Source organism: Vanessa cardui, chromosome 10, assembly GCF_905220365.1.
Source record: "Vanessa cardui chromosome 10, ilVanCard2.1, whole genome shotgun sequence".
Taxonomy (NCBI): Eukaryota; Metazoa; Arthropoda; class Insecta; order Lepidoptera; family Nymphalidae; genus Vanessa; species Vanessa cardui.
In genome coordinates this window covers 13,536,980-13,556,486 of record NC_061132.1, presented here as the reverse complement: position 1 = coordinate 13,556,486, position 19,507 = coordinate 13,536,980, and the positions used below count along the sequence as shown (strand labels likewise).

General features: G+C 32.6%; 1 protein-coding gene across 11 annotated transcripts in view; it reads right to left on the bottom strand.

Annotated features, from left to right (window-relative positions):
• LOC124532829 (optomotor-blind protein-like) overlaps positions 1-19,507 on the bottom strand; it is a 112,466-nt gene that overhangs the window by 8,271 nt on the left and 84,688 nt on the right. For 6 of the 11 annotated variants that reach the window (XM_047107922.1, XM_047107928.1, XM_047107919.1 and 3 more), the window contains 2 exons: positions 1,835-1,993; positions 1,212-1,288 (listed from right to left, as the gene is read on the bottom strand). In XM_047107922.1, the coding sequence (XP_046963878.1) occupies positions 1,212-1,288; positions 1,835-1,993 (236 nt within the window). The remainder of the gene's footprint in view (positions 1-1,211; positions 1,289-1,834; positions 1,994-19,507) is intronic. The other 5 variants (XM_047107929.1, XM_047107927.1, XM_047107923.1 and 2 more) reach the window with 1 other exon arrangement.

Below are 19,507 nucleotides of genomic sequence, written 5' to 3'. Positions count from 1 at the left end.
AGCCTGGGCATTCTGCCCTATATTCTATAGGGCTCAAGTGTGTGCAGAATACAAATGCCCAACTCCGACACGACCGGAAAAGTGTTTTTAAAGGCGCAGTACCAACTTTACGTGCTATCCGGGGAATGGTAGTGCACACTTGTAACAGCCAGACTCAGAGTAACTGTTATATTTTCTATATGAAAAATCATGATAAAATTGACTTCTTTAACGGTTTTTTTTTGAATTTCGAACAGATTCTTTTTTCATCGAGTGCAAGAAACACATAAACACGCGAACATACGCATCCATAGTAATTACTAGTTAGACAAAAAGAGGCATCTTTTGATATACAATTGTAATGTCATAATTATTTTTATCAGTCTTTGCTTCACTACAAGAAACATAAATTATATAGCTTTTATTTAAAAAAAATGTATTACACGCCATGCGTGCAAAAATGATTAATGCTGATTATTTGCTTAGTTTTATATTATCGAAGTAATTAATATTAAAAAGAATTATTGCGTTAATTATTGAACGTGATTTCTTGGAAAGAACGATATAGATAAACTAATTAGTTTACCATATCTTCATCAATTATTGCAGACTTTAAAATATAACCCAGTTAGTTATTATTAGGTCCAAACTCAGTTTTCGAATTTCGATCAGAATTATTATTTAACATTTGGCAAGATGATTGTTCTTTCTCACTTATTTATATATTTTTTACTGGCAACACCAAATCTCGGCAATTGAAATCGGAAAAAATAGTCATTTGACAGAAGAAAATGGTTCTTAACTATTTTCTTTTTGCGGATTAATTATATTTATATATGTATCTAGTAAAGAAGAGATTTTTGAATACATATTTTTATATCATCGTGCGAAATTTTCTAGCAGTTGGTTGCGGTATTCTTAATCTGTGGTTAATTTTAAGTATTACTTCTATGTTATTTTGTCTGTTCCATTTTTAAATTCCTTTTTGTATTGTATTGACTTGACATAATAATATAAAATAACCTTTTTTTAGATTTTTTAGTTTAGAGTCTTAGCACTCTTGTTAACCATTTCTTACATATCACTCACATTGGGTATTTAGTCTTTTGTGACTGTAATTACACTGGCTCACTCATGTTTCATACCTGATACGTTTGTGTATTTTATACGTGTTTGTGTGTGTGTTTGTATATAATGTATGTATGTGTGTATGTCTAAATGTAAATACTTACTTTTTCTCTCTTTTCCCCGCTCCCGTATCTCTGAATCCCTTCGCAAAAGGATTGTTGTCTATTTTCAACTGCGTTATCTGATAAGAAGAAAATTTAGTTATTGTTACTGAATATCATAGTATCTTCTTTCTAAAAATAGTGCATTTAAATAGATGAGCTTGATGATTCGGAATTATTAGGAAAAATATTTAATTAAATTTTAATTTATTCGTTAACTGTTGTAACTCGCCACTAGATGGCGTTGCTCATAAATTTCAAAACCGTTCAATTAGTGACCACCACGATTGGTGCGTTACACAGGCAAACTCAAACTAATTTTACTATTACATACTTGCAAAAATAAACTCAAACTCAAATAACTTTATTCAATATAGAAGCATTACACTTTCCCATTGATGGTCAATTGAAACACTACCACCGGTTCGGAAAAGAAAACATCCTGACCTGAGAAGAACCGGCGAAAGAAACTCAGCGGGTTTTTTTTTTTGTTTGTCTCATATATTATAAAAATAAACAATTTAATATGAGATGAAATAGCAAGGAGGCGATCGTTTCATTCCCAAGGTGTGCTATAGATCATATATACATGGAAATAATAACTTATAAGGTTTAAGATGTCTTACTTTTTCATTCTGGTACGCGGTGACCGCTATGAACTCTGTTTCTTTGAAGACGTAGGTCCTGAAGGTCGAGTAGGGCAGCTTGAGGATGTCGTTGGCCCGTACCAGGTGGAACCGGGGCTGGTACTTGTGCATTGAATTCAGGATCGTCTGCGTAACACACTTTAGACAGCTTAGGAACTTGATCGAAATACTTCTTATTAGGGATAACAGTTTAAAAAAAATTAATTAAAACACTCTGTATATAAAATAAGTGTTATAAAATTATAAACAACCGACGAACTCACAAGCTATAATTTACAAAAATACAATTGAATAAAAAAAAAAATTAAGAACTATTGTGTTATCGTTTGACCTCGATTTCGTACATGTTTTAATACAACGCAGACCTCAAGTTACATTAGCTAGCTTCGACTTGACAATTTCGTAATAAAAACTTTTTATTCCGTTAGGCGAAGCGTGTGATTATCTAATAAGGCCACGAAGAGCTAGTTCTGTATTAACCTCATCCATAATAAACGGACTGCCATAAAAGTATGGCATGGGGACCGAGTTTTCAGTACGTCATTAAGGGTCATTATTGCAGCCGCTTCTGCATGAAACATGAGGCGATCGCGATCTTGTTACTAGCTGGTTGTTAAAGAAAATCAATTCTTAGTTACAAGGATAATTGTACTTGTAGCTAGCATTGTTCGTACCTTATTTATGTATTACAAAATTTCGTTCTTACTTGTTATAAAAAATGTATAATAATTTTTATTATACAGCGTTTTGGAATTTACAAAATGGCGGTTGTTTGTTAGCGTGGGTTTTGTGCGATGGAAATATTTTCACGGCAATCAATTGAGTTGATGGCGGCCGATTGATTTCGGTGAAAGTGAAACAAATCTACGAATACACTATTATTACTATTGATTGGTTAGATAATTATGTTATTGGAAATAATTGAGAGTGATACAAATGTTAAAGAATTCGAGTTACGATTTGAATTAAAAAAAAAAATGTATTAAACCCTCCTTTGTAGACAAACTTTTTTGTTTAATTTTTTTTTTTGTCACTTGTAATGTTGGTCAGGATACGGTTCTATTCGGTCCTTTCATCATTGCGTAATAACAGTGGTGACCCCACGTGTGGTTACTAAATTATGGGACATTATGCATGGTTGTCTCCCTCGGCCTTGCACGGTAATGAGTGGTGTGACGGTACATCCATTGTTTACGGTTTTTCTATGAGAATTCTAAATACGAATACTCGATGTTTATCGAAACTGGCAATATAATATATTTATAAATATTATAATTTCACATTTCAACATATTAAAAAAATAATCTCAATCTCGGTAACGAACTCAATTTTCTAGCAAGTTTTATAATAATTGTTTCGGCAGACATATTTTCTATAAAACTTGATATTTTTTTTAAAGAAAACCTTTAAATAATAACTATTATGTATTCTTTATTTATGTGTGTATGCTATATACCTCTCGGTAGAATCTACTTCCCGAATTTATTAGATTTAAAATTCTTCTAAAAAAATTTAAAGAATTTAAGTAAAGAATATTTTGGTTTTGATTAAAAGAATACTAAACGTCAGTATTCGTCCGTCGAATATAATATATGCACATAACATATTATGCGAAATGATAGTGAATTCTTTGATATGCTATTTACATTGGTCAGAAATTTTAGCTATTCGTATTGGCCCCCATAGAGATTGAAATTGATCTGACGTCGTTGTGCCCCGGTATCTTGTTTATCGATAGAGGGGCCTCCCTGACGTCTTAACAATTCCATAAACATGCTTAATACATTACGTATACAAAAATCGTCTCAATGTAAACATTCTTTTTTCAAATATTTCATTGCTTCAGTTATCGAGATGAAATTCTAAATTTAAATTTGAAAATGGAATTGACAGTTTAAGTCAAAACTTTTTAAGGATCAGGGTTGAGCTTACTCCATTTGTGGCAGATTTTCTTCCGGCATAAATACATATGTTTCAGGAACACGAATTTAATTATGTACAGCCAGAGTAAGAAAACCTTCGTCAGTTTTAAAAACCATTCCTTCATCAATTCTGAAACTCTTAGTGCGTTTTGAATCTAAACATCAAATTACTGCGACGTAATATGTCATTTTCAATCGGTTAAGCAGATTATCGCTCAAACTGAGCACACGATAATAGATCTTAAGGTGACGAACCTTTTTTTACCCTGACCATATAACACCTACTATATTTATGATTATATTTACGAGTTCTAACTAAGTACTCACATATTATAGTTATATATATCTCTGTATATTGCATAGATATATACGAGAATGCGTCAGAATCTCTAGCGCATACATATGTATGTATGTTTGTACGTTATTTAGTATTTAAATTTAAAAGATTCCACGGAGTTGTAATCTAGATATGTGCATCTATTGTTGTTGATGCTTTGTGTTGCGATAATAATGTGTTTGTATGCTAAATATACATTGAAATTCCTCTCAAGATGTCGGACGCTGTGCGTTTTATAAATCAATATTCAAGGGCTCTCGTTTTGTTTTACTATTAATTCTATAGGGCCGGTCTTACGTGTAATTCACTCCTTTACGACTTGGCTATAGCCGACAATGATATATGTTAATGCGACTATTGTTTTAAATACACTGTCTCTTGTATATAAATTATTTTCATGATAATCTATGAAGTAAAACTCGGCAGGCATTCTTTATTTAATTAAGTTACGCGAAAAGTTTTTGCTCGCTTTGTATGGTTTACAAAAAAGGTTTTATATTTTTAGTCTGTGTTGAGTTTAATTAAACTGATTTCTATTTTTGTTATTGTTGATTTGATATTAGATAGATAAGATATCTTATCGTGTAACTATGCTCCTCTTTCTTTTAGGTGGTGGTTAATTGTTGTGACGTAATAGCATATTACTTTATTTTACATCAGCAGGATTTAGGCTCTATGCGTTAAGAACAGTTGCGCTGTAATTGAAAAAAAATCTATAGAATCATTTCAAAATAAAATTGACTAATTCGAATTTTAAATATGCTAAACAACACTCTCAGTCGACAGTTATTAACTTTACCACAGATATACAAAAAAATTAAGTAAACATTACATATTATAGATTTTGTCTCGAGAAACTGCTATATATATACCTGTGATAATCTTGCCGGTAGGTTTTTTTAAGTAGACGATGGACAAGGTTACTGACTACACAAGAACATGAAATAGATGTACATAAAAATAGTTTGTAGTTCGTATTTGCTATTTCGCTCATTTATATCATCCATAAAAGACATACATCCAAGTGTTATTTATCTAATATGTATTTAATTTAAGAGTGCTATGACTTGTCGAGTTATTTCGGTAAAAGCTTGGAATTAATACTATTGACTTCAGGCAGGATAGGATAACTAACGTGACTGTATATTAAATGTTGAAAATGAGTAACTAGTGAGTTTCTTGCCGGTTCTTTTCGGTAGAATCTACAATCCAACAGTTATAGCATTACTTAATATAGTTACCGATTTAAAAGTACCTACTTGTAAAAGCTTACTTGAATAAAATATATTTTGATTTTGATTTTATTTGTATGTTTTAGATTGTATATTTGATTCAGAATCAGTGGTAGCTTTACCTTTAATCTTGAAACGTGAGCAAGAACATCATATGAATAAAGATATATACATTTTAATTTAACGAAGTTACACTTAGAATTTTTTTTTTGACAACTTTCTGGAAAAGCGCTTAAGTAAACATCTCAAGACCTCAAACGGATTGCGTGATAACTGTTCCAGTCAAACCGTGCGACCGAAACTCGAGTGCATTGGAACAAATAAATTTCATTGACTAATTGCTTCCCCCAGCGCTGCTCGTATTAGTTGAAATTGCTTTTAATTCGATTAAATCACTTGATGAGGCAGGCTTCCGCTGTTCTCGAGATTTAATGTGCAAGATTGAGTTGCGCGTCGCTTTTTTTTTCATAAAACAATTAAAAGAATAACAACGCTCAGTTTTCGAGCAGTTTAGCGGGAAAGCCTGTTTCGGTTCAGTCGTTTTTTTTCTTCTTTTGAACGCTAGTGTTACAAGATCTGTTTTATTTAAGTTGCTAATTTAGGTAAGCTTGTTAGCAATGGTTTGAAGCGTTATGGTTTCTAAGTAGCGTGCTTTCTGTTATATGCCTTTCTGAACATTTGAAATCGTAATTAGTAATACGTTAATAATTTTTTGGGGTTTTTTTTTTTTAACTTGACGTTGTTACTTTTTCTATACAACATTTAAACTTTAAACTTTGTACTTACAAGGAACGTAAGTCACAGTTCGCGAGTTTTCAAGTGAGGATTTGTTTTTATAATTTTTTAAATAATTAAATAGAATACACTACAGTGTATAAAGGTACCTCATTACTTAGGACGTAACTATTTTAATGTATATAATAATCGTTATCACATACTTAGTATAAAACAAATTTGGTCTTTGCACTTTTTGCACACATTGCAAACGCTGGCTCAACCTTACGAGATGGATGTACCTACTACGGTATTGTACATCTTAAAAAGATCTTCAAAAAGTAATGATAACCCACAATAAGCATGCTTCTTACGAGAATAATGGTTTATTTTCGAAGCGATTTTAAGCAATACATCATTAATCCTTATCCAATTATGTACCTTTTTTATGGTATAGGTTGGCGGACGAGCATATGGGCCACCTGATGGTAAGTGGTCACCATCACCCATAGACAATGACGATGTAAGAAATATTAACTATTCCTTACATCGTCAATGTACCACCAACTTTGGGAACTAAGATGTTATGTCCCTTGTGCCTGTAGTTACACTGGCTCACTCACCCTTCAGACCGGATCACAACAGTATTGAATACTGTTATTTCGCGGTAGAATAACTGATAAGTGGGTGGTGACTACCCAGACGGGCTTGCACAAAGCCCTTCCACCAATAATTAAGACCTTAAATACATTATGTATTTAACATAGATCAATATGGTCAATTGTGTGATTTAAATGAATATTTTCGAAGATATTATGAATTTAAAACGTATCAACACAGCGGTTTGTATTGTCTTACGTTAAAAACTGTGAACGTTGTAAGATATAGTATACTAATCAGCATTGAACCCGTACGAAGCCTGGGCGATAGCTTATATGGGTTTAATTACTAAAAAAACTTACACGGATACACGTTCTTATGACTATTATTTAAGATAATCAATATGTACGACGTTGAAACTAGAGTAGCCACTGAGTTCCTTGCCGGTTCTTCTCGGTGGAAATTTTAACCGGTGGTAGCTTCACTTAATATAGCTGTTAAATGACGTATAATATTGTAAAAGCGTACTTGAATAAAGTATATTTGGATTTTGATTTTTTTAATTGACTCTCTGTTACTTTGGCTGATGTATTGTTGTATGTATAAAAACAAACAACAACAACGACAACAGCCTGTAAATTTCCACTACTGGGATAAGGCCTCCTCTCCCTTTGAGGAGAAGGTTTGGAATATATTCCACCACGCTGTTCCAATGCGGGTTGTGGTGGCAGAATGAATGGCAGAACACATGTGGCAGAATTTCTATGAAATTTGTCACATGCCGTTTTCCTCACGATGTTTTTCTTCACCGCTGAGCTCGAGATGATTTATAAAGACAAATTAAGCACATGAATCAGCGATGCTAGCCTGGGTTTGAACCCGCAATCATCGGTTAAGATGCAAGCGTTCACTTGGCCATCTCGACTAAAAAACAAACATTATTAGTTAGTTATAAGACATTAAATATTAATAATCATATCAAATCAGGTATATTGTTAACTAGAGGAGTGGTACACTGAGACGAGAGCATTCCGAAAGCGATAACATTAAAATAAAATTATAGTTGTATCGTGAGCCTTCATTACGAGACTTTTATTTCTCCGTCCAATTTCTTTATTTTACGGCTGGACAACAAATTAATATGTAAATAAGGATGCCCGGTGGTCTGTCGATGATTTCACTTGTCGATTAAAAGTAATCGACAGTCCCGCTCGACTGATAACAGCGACCGCGGTGGACCACTTAAGCGCAGCGAAGGAACTCAATTAACGATTAGCTTTTGGATTTCTTTATGTAGAATTTAGTTTTCTTAATATCTACATTAAGAAGGGAAGTATAGTTTTGTAATACGCAAATAAGTACATTGTTCGATTTTTAACTGAAAATAGCTCGTAAATATTATTATTTTTTTTTTAAATATTGATTTCATTTTGCAAAATCAAGACGACGTATGTACATCCTTGATAGAATCTTATAAGCTCTTTATAATGTCATATAATCTTTCTTGTCCTGCTCACAGTTGATTTATTTTTTATTTATAATTTGTTACTAAACGTTATATATAATGTTTGATAATAGTTTAATTATAATATTGAACCAAAACAACTTTTAAAATAATAACCTGATTAGTTATCGACATTCTACAATTTTCGGCCCCTCTCTATCACGTATGGTTTCCCTAACGAGCGATAGATGGCGCCAGAGGTCGGCTCGCGTCTTTTCGTTTCGATACGGATATAGATAATAAAATAATAGTTGGACGTTCATAGAGACATTACGTTAAACGGATTGCGCGTTAAATAATTTTCAATTCGTGACGTCGTACTCGATATAACCACTCAAGTGTTGAACGCACAATTAAAATTCTTTTTAATTGTTTTTTTTTTAATTGCAAGGCCATGTAGGCACGTGTAAGCGTTTTCGTTGTTTGATAGATTTCGTTATTCATGTGCGGTTGTATTAATCAATTTGACATTATACTTTCTTATATATAATAATATATATGAAGTTAGGTTGGAGTATTGTCATATACAGCCTAGTATTTTTAGTAAAATATAAATCATAATACATATATTATTTTTTCTAATTTTTTTTTTAATAACGAATGACATGACAAAGGCATTTTATGTAAGTACATACCTACTACATAAAATGATGTTGTAAAAGTTGTCAATATTAAATTAAATGGTTTATAATTTAGGAGATATTTTATATCTCTTCCTGTGTTGCTACACTACAATTTGATGGTTGTTTGTTCAACCAGTGTAATCATTAAAAATGTAACTGAATACGTGAAAACAATCAATCAATATAATAAGGTAAAGGCCTTATCATTAAATAATAGTTTCAAGAAGTAATAAAAAATTACAATTAATACCTACCATCTCGTTAGTATTTGTCGATTATTCCTAGAAGTGTATATATTTATATACATAAACCGTGACGTACCTAAGTACTATTATTTCTAAATATTTATTAAGTAAAATACACTAAGCTTCACGGATTTTATTTTAAGTATATTCATTCATAAGCAAATAATCACTTCGAATGTAATAATTAAAAATGAAATAAAAAATGTTTCAAAATATTCTGAATTTTCATTATGTTAACGTAAATACCTACACAAAAGCCCTTTGACGCATTAGCTATTCGCCTCTAGATGGCGCTACTAGCATACATATTTGATAACCCTCGCTTTTAAACTTTATTCTATCCTTGCCTATAATTTTACCGCAGGATATTCCATTAAAATTTCTATTCGTATTTTTGATGAGGTTTTCAATGCACATATTTTAATTAACACTTAAAAAGCTAATTATTGATTTTAAGGAGCCGTTCAATGTACGAATGAAGGTATAAATGGGAGTTTTATGCTAAAAATTTGTAATTAATGGCTTTTGATTGCAGTCGCACGCTTAGAACGCATCTCGGCTCCGAGCGACGGGCGTCGCCCCACACGTTCGCGCCAAATGGCTAATTCGCGCGGTAAACATACGCGCCATAAGTCATATTAACTAACCGATACGGGCGGAGCCGAGCGACCTGCGTCCGTCTCGCTCTAACGAACTAGAGAAACCCGCCGCGACTGTTTGTTTTTCCTTTTACTTCCTTTGAAATCTTATTTTGAATTTTATACCTATAGGGGCGTGGATGCGATGTTGCATATTACGTCGCCCGTTCCCTCTCGCGGAGCTCGCAGCCGTCTCTCTTTAACTTTTTGTGATTTTAATTCGCAGAACGGCATCGAGACGTGATTCGAGTCTATAGAACTTTTTTATTGCAAATGTTCGGAATTCGTTGGGAGCAAAGACGGGGTTTCGGCAAAGTCGCACTTGTGCAGTATCGACTGAATTCGAATAACGATTTTATTCCGGTGTTCCGTCTCCGGATCGGAGTGTTTGTGAATGAAACGAATGCATACAATAAGGCACTTCGGTCTTCGAAATAAATACATATTTGAATAGAGATACAATGTAACAATCACTTACCTAAATAAATGACAATATTATATATTTATTTAATAGATAATATTGTGTTTTTAGATGTAGTTACCCATCTGTTAGGTTTAAACATTTTTTAAGGGCATCTTGCCTTAGGTAAGATAAGATAGGAGCTGACAATAATATCATAATCTACTTAATTTTTTTAATAAGACATCTAGCTAAACAATAAAATATAAGTAGTAAGATTTTTACAATTAAAACAAAAACAATTAAAACCTCAAACGATCTCCGGCCGGCAAATAAAAAAAAAACATTAAACGCGTCGTTAAAGCTTCCCATGGAAGTCGATCCCTTAACCTACTTCATTTAGCTGCGAAGGAATGAAATTGAATGTTTTTTTCGAACCAGATTACGTTAGCCATAGAAGCCGCCGATGTATCAATATTTGTGCTCTCTGTTGACACGCAAACCGTCTTAACCGTGCAAACAAAAGGGTTCACTAATGCCCTTTTTACTACAAAAAGCTTGGACAAACATTGGGGCAAACACGACCGACGTGCTGCGGAACAGGAATAAATGATCACTCATAAATAATGAGGTCTTATATTTCCTGAACTTTATGTACTAGCTTAACTGCTATTATTACATATTAAACTTTTCATATAGTCTTTAATGGTATATAATAGTTAGTTATTTAAATCCATTATTACTTACTCCATAAAATACAAAATCATTAATCACCCGCCACACGATCGGCCCTAACACGATAAATTCAATCAACGTTTTTTTCAATCTATCCACCGTATATCTTTATAATCTGGGCTCTTAAAAACCATAGCTAATTGATTCAAAAAAAGAATGTTTACAATCAGGGTTTAATCGAAAGCGAATTCTAAATTTAAAACAATCGTTTCGCGATGCTCGAGGTGCGTGGACGCGGGAGCAAATCCATTAGCGATTAACGAGCGATCGGGCGGGCACTAAATTAAAATAAATATTTGCCGGCAGCGCCTGCGCACAAAGCGACGCCGCTTTCATGTGCGCCGACACAGGTGCCGCGGTCGCCGTACTGTCGCGCACATCGCACAATCCGGTATTATCTTACCTCTTATGTCCTATTCATTCTATCTGTACGATAATATATAAGAATCAAGTGCTATTTGCTTCAGATACTCTATAGATTTATTACAATACTTATTGCTATTAATTTAAAGATATACGCAAAAATAAAGCTTAAAATTCTTCATTTAATTACGATCATATAAATACTCTAAAGTAGTCATATTACAGGTACACGATTAAATCGTATAAGCAACGACCGGTTCGAAATGTAGAACCGGAAAGGTGTTCAGTAGTTACTATTTTCTCAATTATTGATTATATCTTCCGAAGATCACTTTTGTAACAGCGTGTACTGAACATAATTGCTCAGGTGAGTATCGATATCGTCGTATTAACGATTCCCGTGCGCCAATATGGCGGACGCATTACAATAAATCATATTACGTTTTACATCTGTCACTCAGATTTACGATGGCGCCATTTTTATACCTTTAATTACCGGGAGTTGCAAGCTTTAAAAATAATAGTTTATGTTGATTACTTTATTATTATGATTTTAATATTTTATATCGTAATGACTTTTTTATTTTTTTTTAAATATTTGAGCATGGAAATGCTAACTGCCAGTAAATTTATTTTTTCTTAAATGGATTTTTGATGAATTAATGATCTTAATCATTCTGTTAAATTTCATGCAGCTCTTAAAGTATCTACTTATCGAAATCTGAATCATAGCAGTATCTACCAGATTGCAGAAAAACCGGCGAAAGTAACTCAATTATTTTTATACATATATTTTATATATTTCACTAATAAGTAATTTAGCATTTAAGTAAGTATTTCTTAAAGGATACCAAGATACTAATTCCAAGGCGATATTGAGTGTGAAAACTTTACACTCAATATCACATATCACCGTAATATTCATTATAAGAAATATGTGTACTGACGAGCTGATCTTTGAACTGGGTTAGAATCCAGGTTAGCATAACTGAGCTTCTGTTACTTCGACGCTGAAGAAACAACACCCAAGATATGGAATGATTATTTGGAATAATTATTACAACTATGGTTTAATCGGGTCAGAGCGGTATGGGATAATCTATCATCCTTCTGCCCTTATCCCAAATTTACTTGGTGTCGGCGCAGCATGTCTTCTCCTTCCATACTTCTCTATCGTACGTCACCTCACAAGTAACATTATATCCAGTCGTATCCTCTTTCACACAATCCATCCATCGTTTCTTTGGTCATCCTCCAGATAGAGATATCCATCCACATCTATGCTCAAGACCTTCCTGGACTCCGGAGCGGTAGCACCCAGCAGCAGGATATGTACAGGATGCTACTGTTTACATATATCTATTTCTACATTGCTGCATTGCTTAAAATTGATATATAAATATAAGAGTTTTTCATGATGCATGAGGTTATATCTATAGGCTATTGTTTAACGTAAATATCGATAGATAATCCGAAACGACGGACAACAGGAAGCTTCAAGTAGTCACCGATACCCGTACGTAAAACGTGAGAGCAAATAGTGCGACCATTAAAACCTCTTTTTTAAACATCACATCGACATTCGATATCTTAAGTCAGTATTATGATATATCTTACTCGGACGTATACAACCTGCTTGCAGGCGTATTTGAATACCACAGATAAATAAATCAATTGACGATGACGTAAATCTGTCATGGCGATATTAAAATGGCTACCGATAATACATTTATTGATATCTTCAGTTATAAAGATTAAATAATATAGAAGGCGTTGTATTTGTAAATTATTTATATTTGAATTATTCAATTACACGATAAGGTCTTGACTAATTACGCCTTATGGCGATTTGTCGTTTAGGAGTAGAACAGGCCGTCTGTGAATTTATCTTTTATCAATTTGATTTCTGTATTTCATTAACTTTAACTGTTTATACTATAACTAAATAACTCCAAGCTACTTAGATCGCCATAACCAATATTGGTCACAACATTGGGCTGATTATCAATAAAGATTAACCAACACACAAACATTTGTCATTTCAATTTCCTCGTTCTTATAATCAAACAGCTCAATCCAAAAATAATAGGAAGAGTTCAAGAGTATTTCGTTCCACAAGAGTGTTAATACTAAAAATTGAATTTCCAAACGGGTTTCTAGAATTTCTCACCTGAGAATCAAATGATATTCTATTTGCCTATCAGATTGAACATATGACTTAGACGGCATTGTGAGACAGCATTAGAACAAGCGATTGGGGGAATATTTAACTGAAAGTATGAACTACAATAAAAAAATGACAAGACTTATGAGTCCATGACGTCACTTTTATTCGAATGGAGAACATACATCAACCTCTACCCATTCTCCATCTTTCTTTCTAGGTACATACTGCACACGTATACAAATTACGACAAACACTATTGAATATATATGACTATTTAAAAATGGAACGTTATTAGACGTTTTTTTTAAGGCAAAGGTGTTACTAATAGTACCTATTTTAACTTTGCATATAGACAATGAATACTATTGAACATGTATATTACGCTTTTAAAACGCAGTATTGATACAATATTTTAAATGAAGCTAATAATAAAAGTAATAATGATTTATTTATGTTTTTAGAAACAAAGTAATATGTTTGTAATGTCAGGGAAAGGCTTTACGTAAAAAGGATCGAATATCAATATCGAACGGCTTTACTTATAAATATTATGTCAGTTAAAATGTCGTGTCTTCTTCTTTCCAATGCTAAAAGAGAGAGAGAGAATTCTTCAACTAAGAACTAAACACGTACCATAAGTCCGACCAATAATATTCGTGATCGAATTTCAAATTTTCAAGTGTCAAATGAATTTGTCATTAATCGTTACCGAACTAACTAATAGCTGTTAGCTCTGCTGGAATGTTATAATTATTTTACGAAGCAATAACTTAAATTTGAGTCGGTATTACGGGAAATATCGCGCTTGTTTGACTATTAAAGGTAGTCGTTGGGTCCGAAACATAACACTGTTTCCCAGTATGGCTCACAGTTTCCCCATGCTTTTTTATACATTTTACTGTAATACATTTTGGCGTTTTAAGTTTTGTTTTACTGAACATAAGCAGATCTTCTCTGTACTTCGAGCTAATTATTGTCAACACCTAACACATTCAATAATGATCACGGTAAATAGGATTATTAGTTATTCCTTAATAAATTTTGTCAATTATTATTTTTTAAATAAATAGTATATTGGGGTAGGTCGTACTATTAACATAAGAGATGTAACAAGTTAGGTTAGGTTAGTTAGTAGTTATTATTTTGTTTTATTTAAATAAATATATGCGACGCTTATATAAAGTAATATTATTTGTCTGTACTTTTAAGACTCAATTTTAAATAAACGAAACGAATACGTTGATTCAATGTTATAAGTAATATACAACCATGAATATTCAAACGCTTGTAGTTTTTTATTTATCTATAATGTAATATGCAACTCTATTATTTTATATTTGCAACTATTATATTTTCATTGTTTATATTTAACTTATAAATAGAAAATATATAATTCAGAATATATTTCTTGAAGTATTACATAAATGAGAATTACAAAGTCATTACATTTATATGATATGGCAACCTCACATCTGTTCATAGACAAACTTGGTATGGGAATTAGTCAACGTTTACGTCATAGACAAAATTCACGTATTTTCTTAAAATATTTTTTAATTCAAATAGTTTGACAAATTTGAAGGTAAGTGATCATCACCTATACAAATGCCTCACCGATCATAAAAACTGAGATGTCGTATATGCCTGTAACGATATGTCCTATATGCCTGTAATGACTAAAATTACATTTACAACACAATAATGCTAAGTATTGTAAAGCAAAACTATGAAATAATTAAATGCTGAAGCCAACTCTACTAATCTCGACCAATGAGGTTCTGAAATAAGTAAATAATAAATAAATATTGGACAACATATATTTGTCTGATCCCAATGTAAGTAGCTAAAGCACTTGTGTTATGGAATTTCAGAAGTAACGACGGTACCACAAACACCCAGACCCAAAATAGAAAACTAATGAACTTTTTCTACACCGACTCGGTCGGAATCGAACCTCGGAGTAACGTACTCATGATAACCAATCAAATTCGACCACAGAGGTCACCGAAAATACAAATAGGGTAATACTAACAGTAATAACATTAATAAGTGATTATCTCTTTGTTTGTTATTTAAAAATGGAACGCAATTCAGTATGACAAATGAAATTCTGAATTCGTGTGAAGCGAGCCTTTTAGTAGAACAGAAGTGTTAATGTTTGCTCGGGAGGCAAACACGCTGAGCAAACAGCCTTTGCGGCATGAAATTGATATGCCGACAGCAGTGAATTATTTTTTTATATCCTTTTAGTTTTCAATTTATGGTTTTTGTTTTAAATATATATATATTCGTTTGGAGTTAACATTTTTACTAGTCGTTTTTAATCTGTTAACAATGTCTTTTTTATACTTATGGCAATTACATTTTTATTTTAATCGTAATATCGATCTTTTTGAATTTGGAATACGATGACATACCGAAGTTTGTTTTTGTATCTGTGAAAGGGGTTTTAAATACTAAGCAATATTTATTAAACTCTGTAATTACATTCTGAGAAAAGAGTCTTTTTACATCCAGATTCTTCTCGATAGTAAGATGACTATCATCTATCGAATGTGCCTTCAAGAGTCTCCTTAAAATATATATTTTGATTATTATCAGCTGTCGGTCTAATATTTGATTAATAGTTCATAGTTTGTAATTTAAACGCTTAATTAATTAGTAACGAGCGTTTGTCTTGTTTTATCGAGAGGAATAAAACATATGTGTATATGTATGTACAAAGCTAAAAATGTGTTTAAGTTGCGTCGACGAAACGCGCAAGAAAGTTGTTATAAAATTGAATTAAATTGATAATAATTTATAATTGGGACATAGATTATTAATAATACCTCTAGAATTTTAACTTATTTCAAAAAAGGAGGTTCTCCTTTTGACCTGTTTTTATCTAAGTTTGTATGATCGTGAATTTGTCAAAAAGTTCCGATCTGTTTTGGATTAATTTTCATTATTAAATGTATATTTTTTTCAGTTAAATTGTTGTGTGTATAATGAATTTCTACAATAATAAAAAGCAAATGCCCCATGATCGCTGTGATCGGGTCTATGTATTGCTTTCGCCATTCCATAACACGTATGTACAATGAAAAGGTCTAGACAGATGTGCATTTTATTTAACTGAGATTCAATTTATTCAATAAACTTTAGAAATTATTCTGCATACTCTTTATATCAAATAATTGTGAGCAATAATTTAATCAATGTAGATTATCGTTGAAAATATTAACGACGCTCCTGACGATGCTCCACAGATCACAAACGACGTAAGTGTTAACACTCATAATAATACATTTACGCGTTTCAGTTCCAAAACACAGATACGTAGTACATCTGTTTGAGGACTAGAAATACATTCGAGCCCACGAGTGTCGGAAACGGATTTCCACTTTGAGATCAGTTAAAAACAAATGTTCGCATTTCATCTAAATTACACTTACAAAGCGACGTACTTAATACCCTTTCTACTTTGTATTAATACTGGGAAAAAAGGGGCTAAGAGTCGAAAGTCTTTAAACTATTAAAACAAACTTACTCTCGAGTACAATTATAGAACATAGACAATCTGCTGACAGAAGCCGAACAATTTTTGCATAAAGCGTTTTACGCTTCCAATTTTCAATGCATTAAAACGCATTTAAATGTGGAACAGGAATTCATAAAGACGGTGGCGCCGCCGTCCGCAATTAGGAGTAACATCAAACTATCGTAGACCAATTATACTGATCCCTCTTAAAGTACAAAGAGTTCCGTGTTAGGGGTCCTCGTGGATCTGTTATAATAATGTGCCGGTGATTTTATACTTGAGTGATGATGCTTTAAGCGGCCCCGGTAAAAGGCTTTTTATAGTTTTATACCTTCATTCAAGATACAGCCGCGGTATAGCTGTTAAGCTGTCTCTATTAATAAATGTTTGATGTGTCTCTACCAGTTTAATCGTCGGACCGGTTGGCGGGCCAGGAGATCGGAAATTGGAACAGGAAACGTTCGTGTTTTGTGAACAGATTCGTCTATTCTTTTAAGGTTTCATTTTAAGGCACTATTACACATATCATTAACATAGCCTTGAGGCTTTAGGTATAACGTTGTACATGTTTATGTTATGCCAAAATAACCGACGTTGATGGAGAACGTATTTGACTGTATTTATCTGTACGTCTATCCTCGTTAGTTTGGTAGAGACTAAATAACCCATACTTCGCTAACTTAACTGATATGTATATTATGACCAACGACAGGGGTCTTGTCTAGTCTAAGTTTTTACGTACTATCCAAAACAGGAGAGCTTCACTCATGAGCATTCTAAACCAAACGACTTACTAGGAACTTTTTGACACTAAATAGGCTCGTTAAAATAAGAAAAGAGTTAGCCCAGAGGCTAAATTAGAAAAAATCATATCTGAAGATTACGGAAACCCAGACAATAAAGTTCAATCACCTGCTTCCAGCGGTTTTCTCGTGAGGAAATCCGTACGGAACGGATGAGATTTTTCCAAGTATTATCATTGTATATACAGAGTATTTTAAGTATTGAAGAAGTAGGTAGATAAAATGGGTTCTTTAAGAATCCTTTTTTCTGTGTCTAGATCTGAGACATTTACAGGTCCTACTTTGGTCTACTAACCCAACCTAAAACTAGTTGATACAAGCCACCAACCGATGAATTAAATTCGAAAGCACCATCAATCGGTTATAAGAACAGTTACTTCAAAATTCAATAATAGCTTAGATGGACTTACATACATAATGGATGGTTTCACACAGACGTCACAAATTACAAGACACAAAATTATATGCTATGATTCTATAACAAATACAATTATGCAGCGATCATATGAGTGAAACTACTCATAGTAAACATTCGTTTTAAATACAGCTCATTCTTGTATTTTCCATTCAATTACAGAATGCAAACAATCGAACGAACGCCATAAATAGATTTATTCAACGTCACACAGATAAATAACAGTTATTTATAAGAGAAACAATACGAAACTTTTTTGACAAATAAAATAGAACACCTTTTTTTTGTAAATTTATTTATTGTTTTATTGCAAAACAAGCTATAACGTTCATGCGAATGGGGAAATATTATAAAAGTATAAATTTGATATGTTTTTATGAGTATGTTACGTTATAGGTAGTTTATAATACTAATTCAAAGTTCCTTTAAATTGGATTATTTTATAGAATAGGTTGGAGAACGAGCATATGCGCCATCTGATGATAAGTGGTCACCATAACCCATAGACAATGACGCTGTAAGAAATATTAACTATTCCTTACATCTTCAATGTGACAAGAACCCTGGGAACTAAGATGTTATGTCCCTTGTGCCTGTAGTTACACTGACTCAGCCTTCAAACCGGAACACCATAATACTGACTACTGTTTTTTGGCGGTAGATTAACTGATGAGTGGGTGGTAACTACCCAAACGGGCTTGCACAAAGCTCTACCACCAAGTAAATGGATTTACAAATAAAACTGTTGAATTCATTAGAAATTTAATAAAAAAAATAACGTCAATACTTGAGATGACAAACGAGTTAATTACAAAAAAGTTTCTATATTCATTTCAAAGCAAAAAAACAGTTATCACCTAAGCAATTAAGTACATTAACTTAATAGAGTTCGTTAAATAGCATCACAATGACATTAAAGACGCGGTAAAAATACCTTGGAATCAAATATAAGCAAGAACTTGTACATTGAAAAAAAAACTGTGCCCGCCATAGTTGAATAACGCACTAGGAACAAGTTTTTACTAGTTCTCGGAATAGGATTTGCACTATCCTAAGATAGTAAATAATCTTTGCTTCGTGGAACATTAATTGTTGAAAATATTTCGCAATTGTTTTTGTATGACAGTGATTTTATAAAATAGTTTTAATACAAGTTTTATATGATGTATTCTAGACTTTAGTTTACGATCTGTAGAACTATCTATAGCAGCTCGAAATTCAACGTAGAACCTTTATTAAATACCACAGTTTTAACGTTGTATTAGAAGAAAAAATAAACGAGACTACATAAATATCTTGGTGTGGGTGACTATACTGACACTCCAAACGTCATTCTAATTTACTAGTGTGTGTATTTATTGGCCAATGGTTGACAACAATATTTTGGACGCCTTGAGTATTAATCGTAGAGACATATAAACAATTAAATAT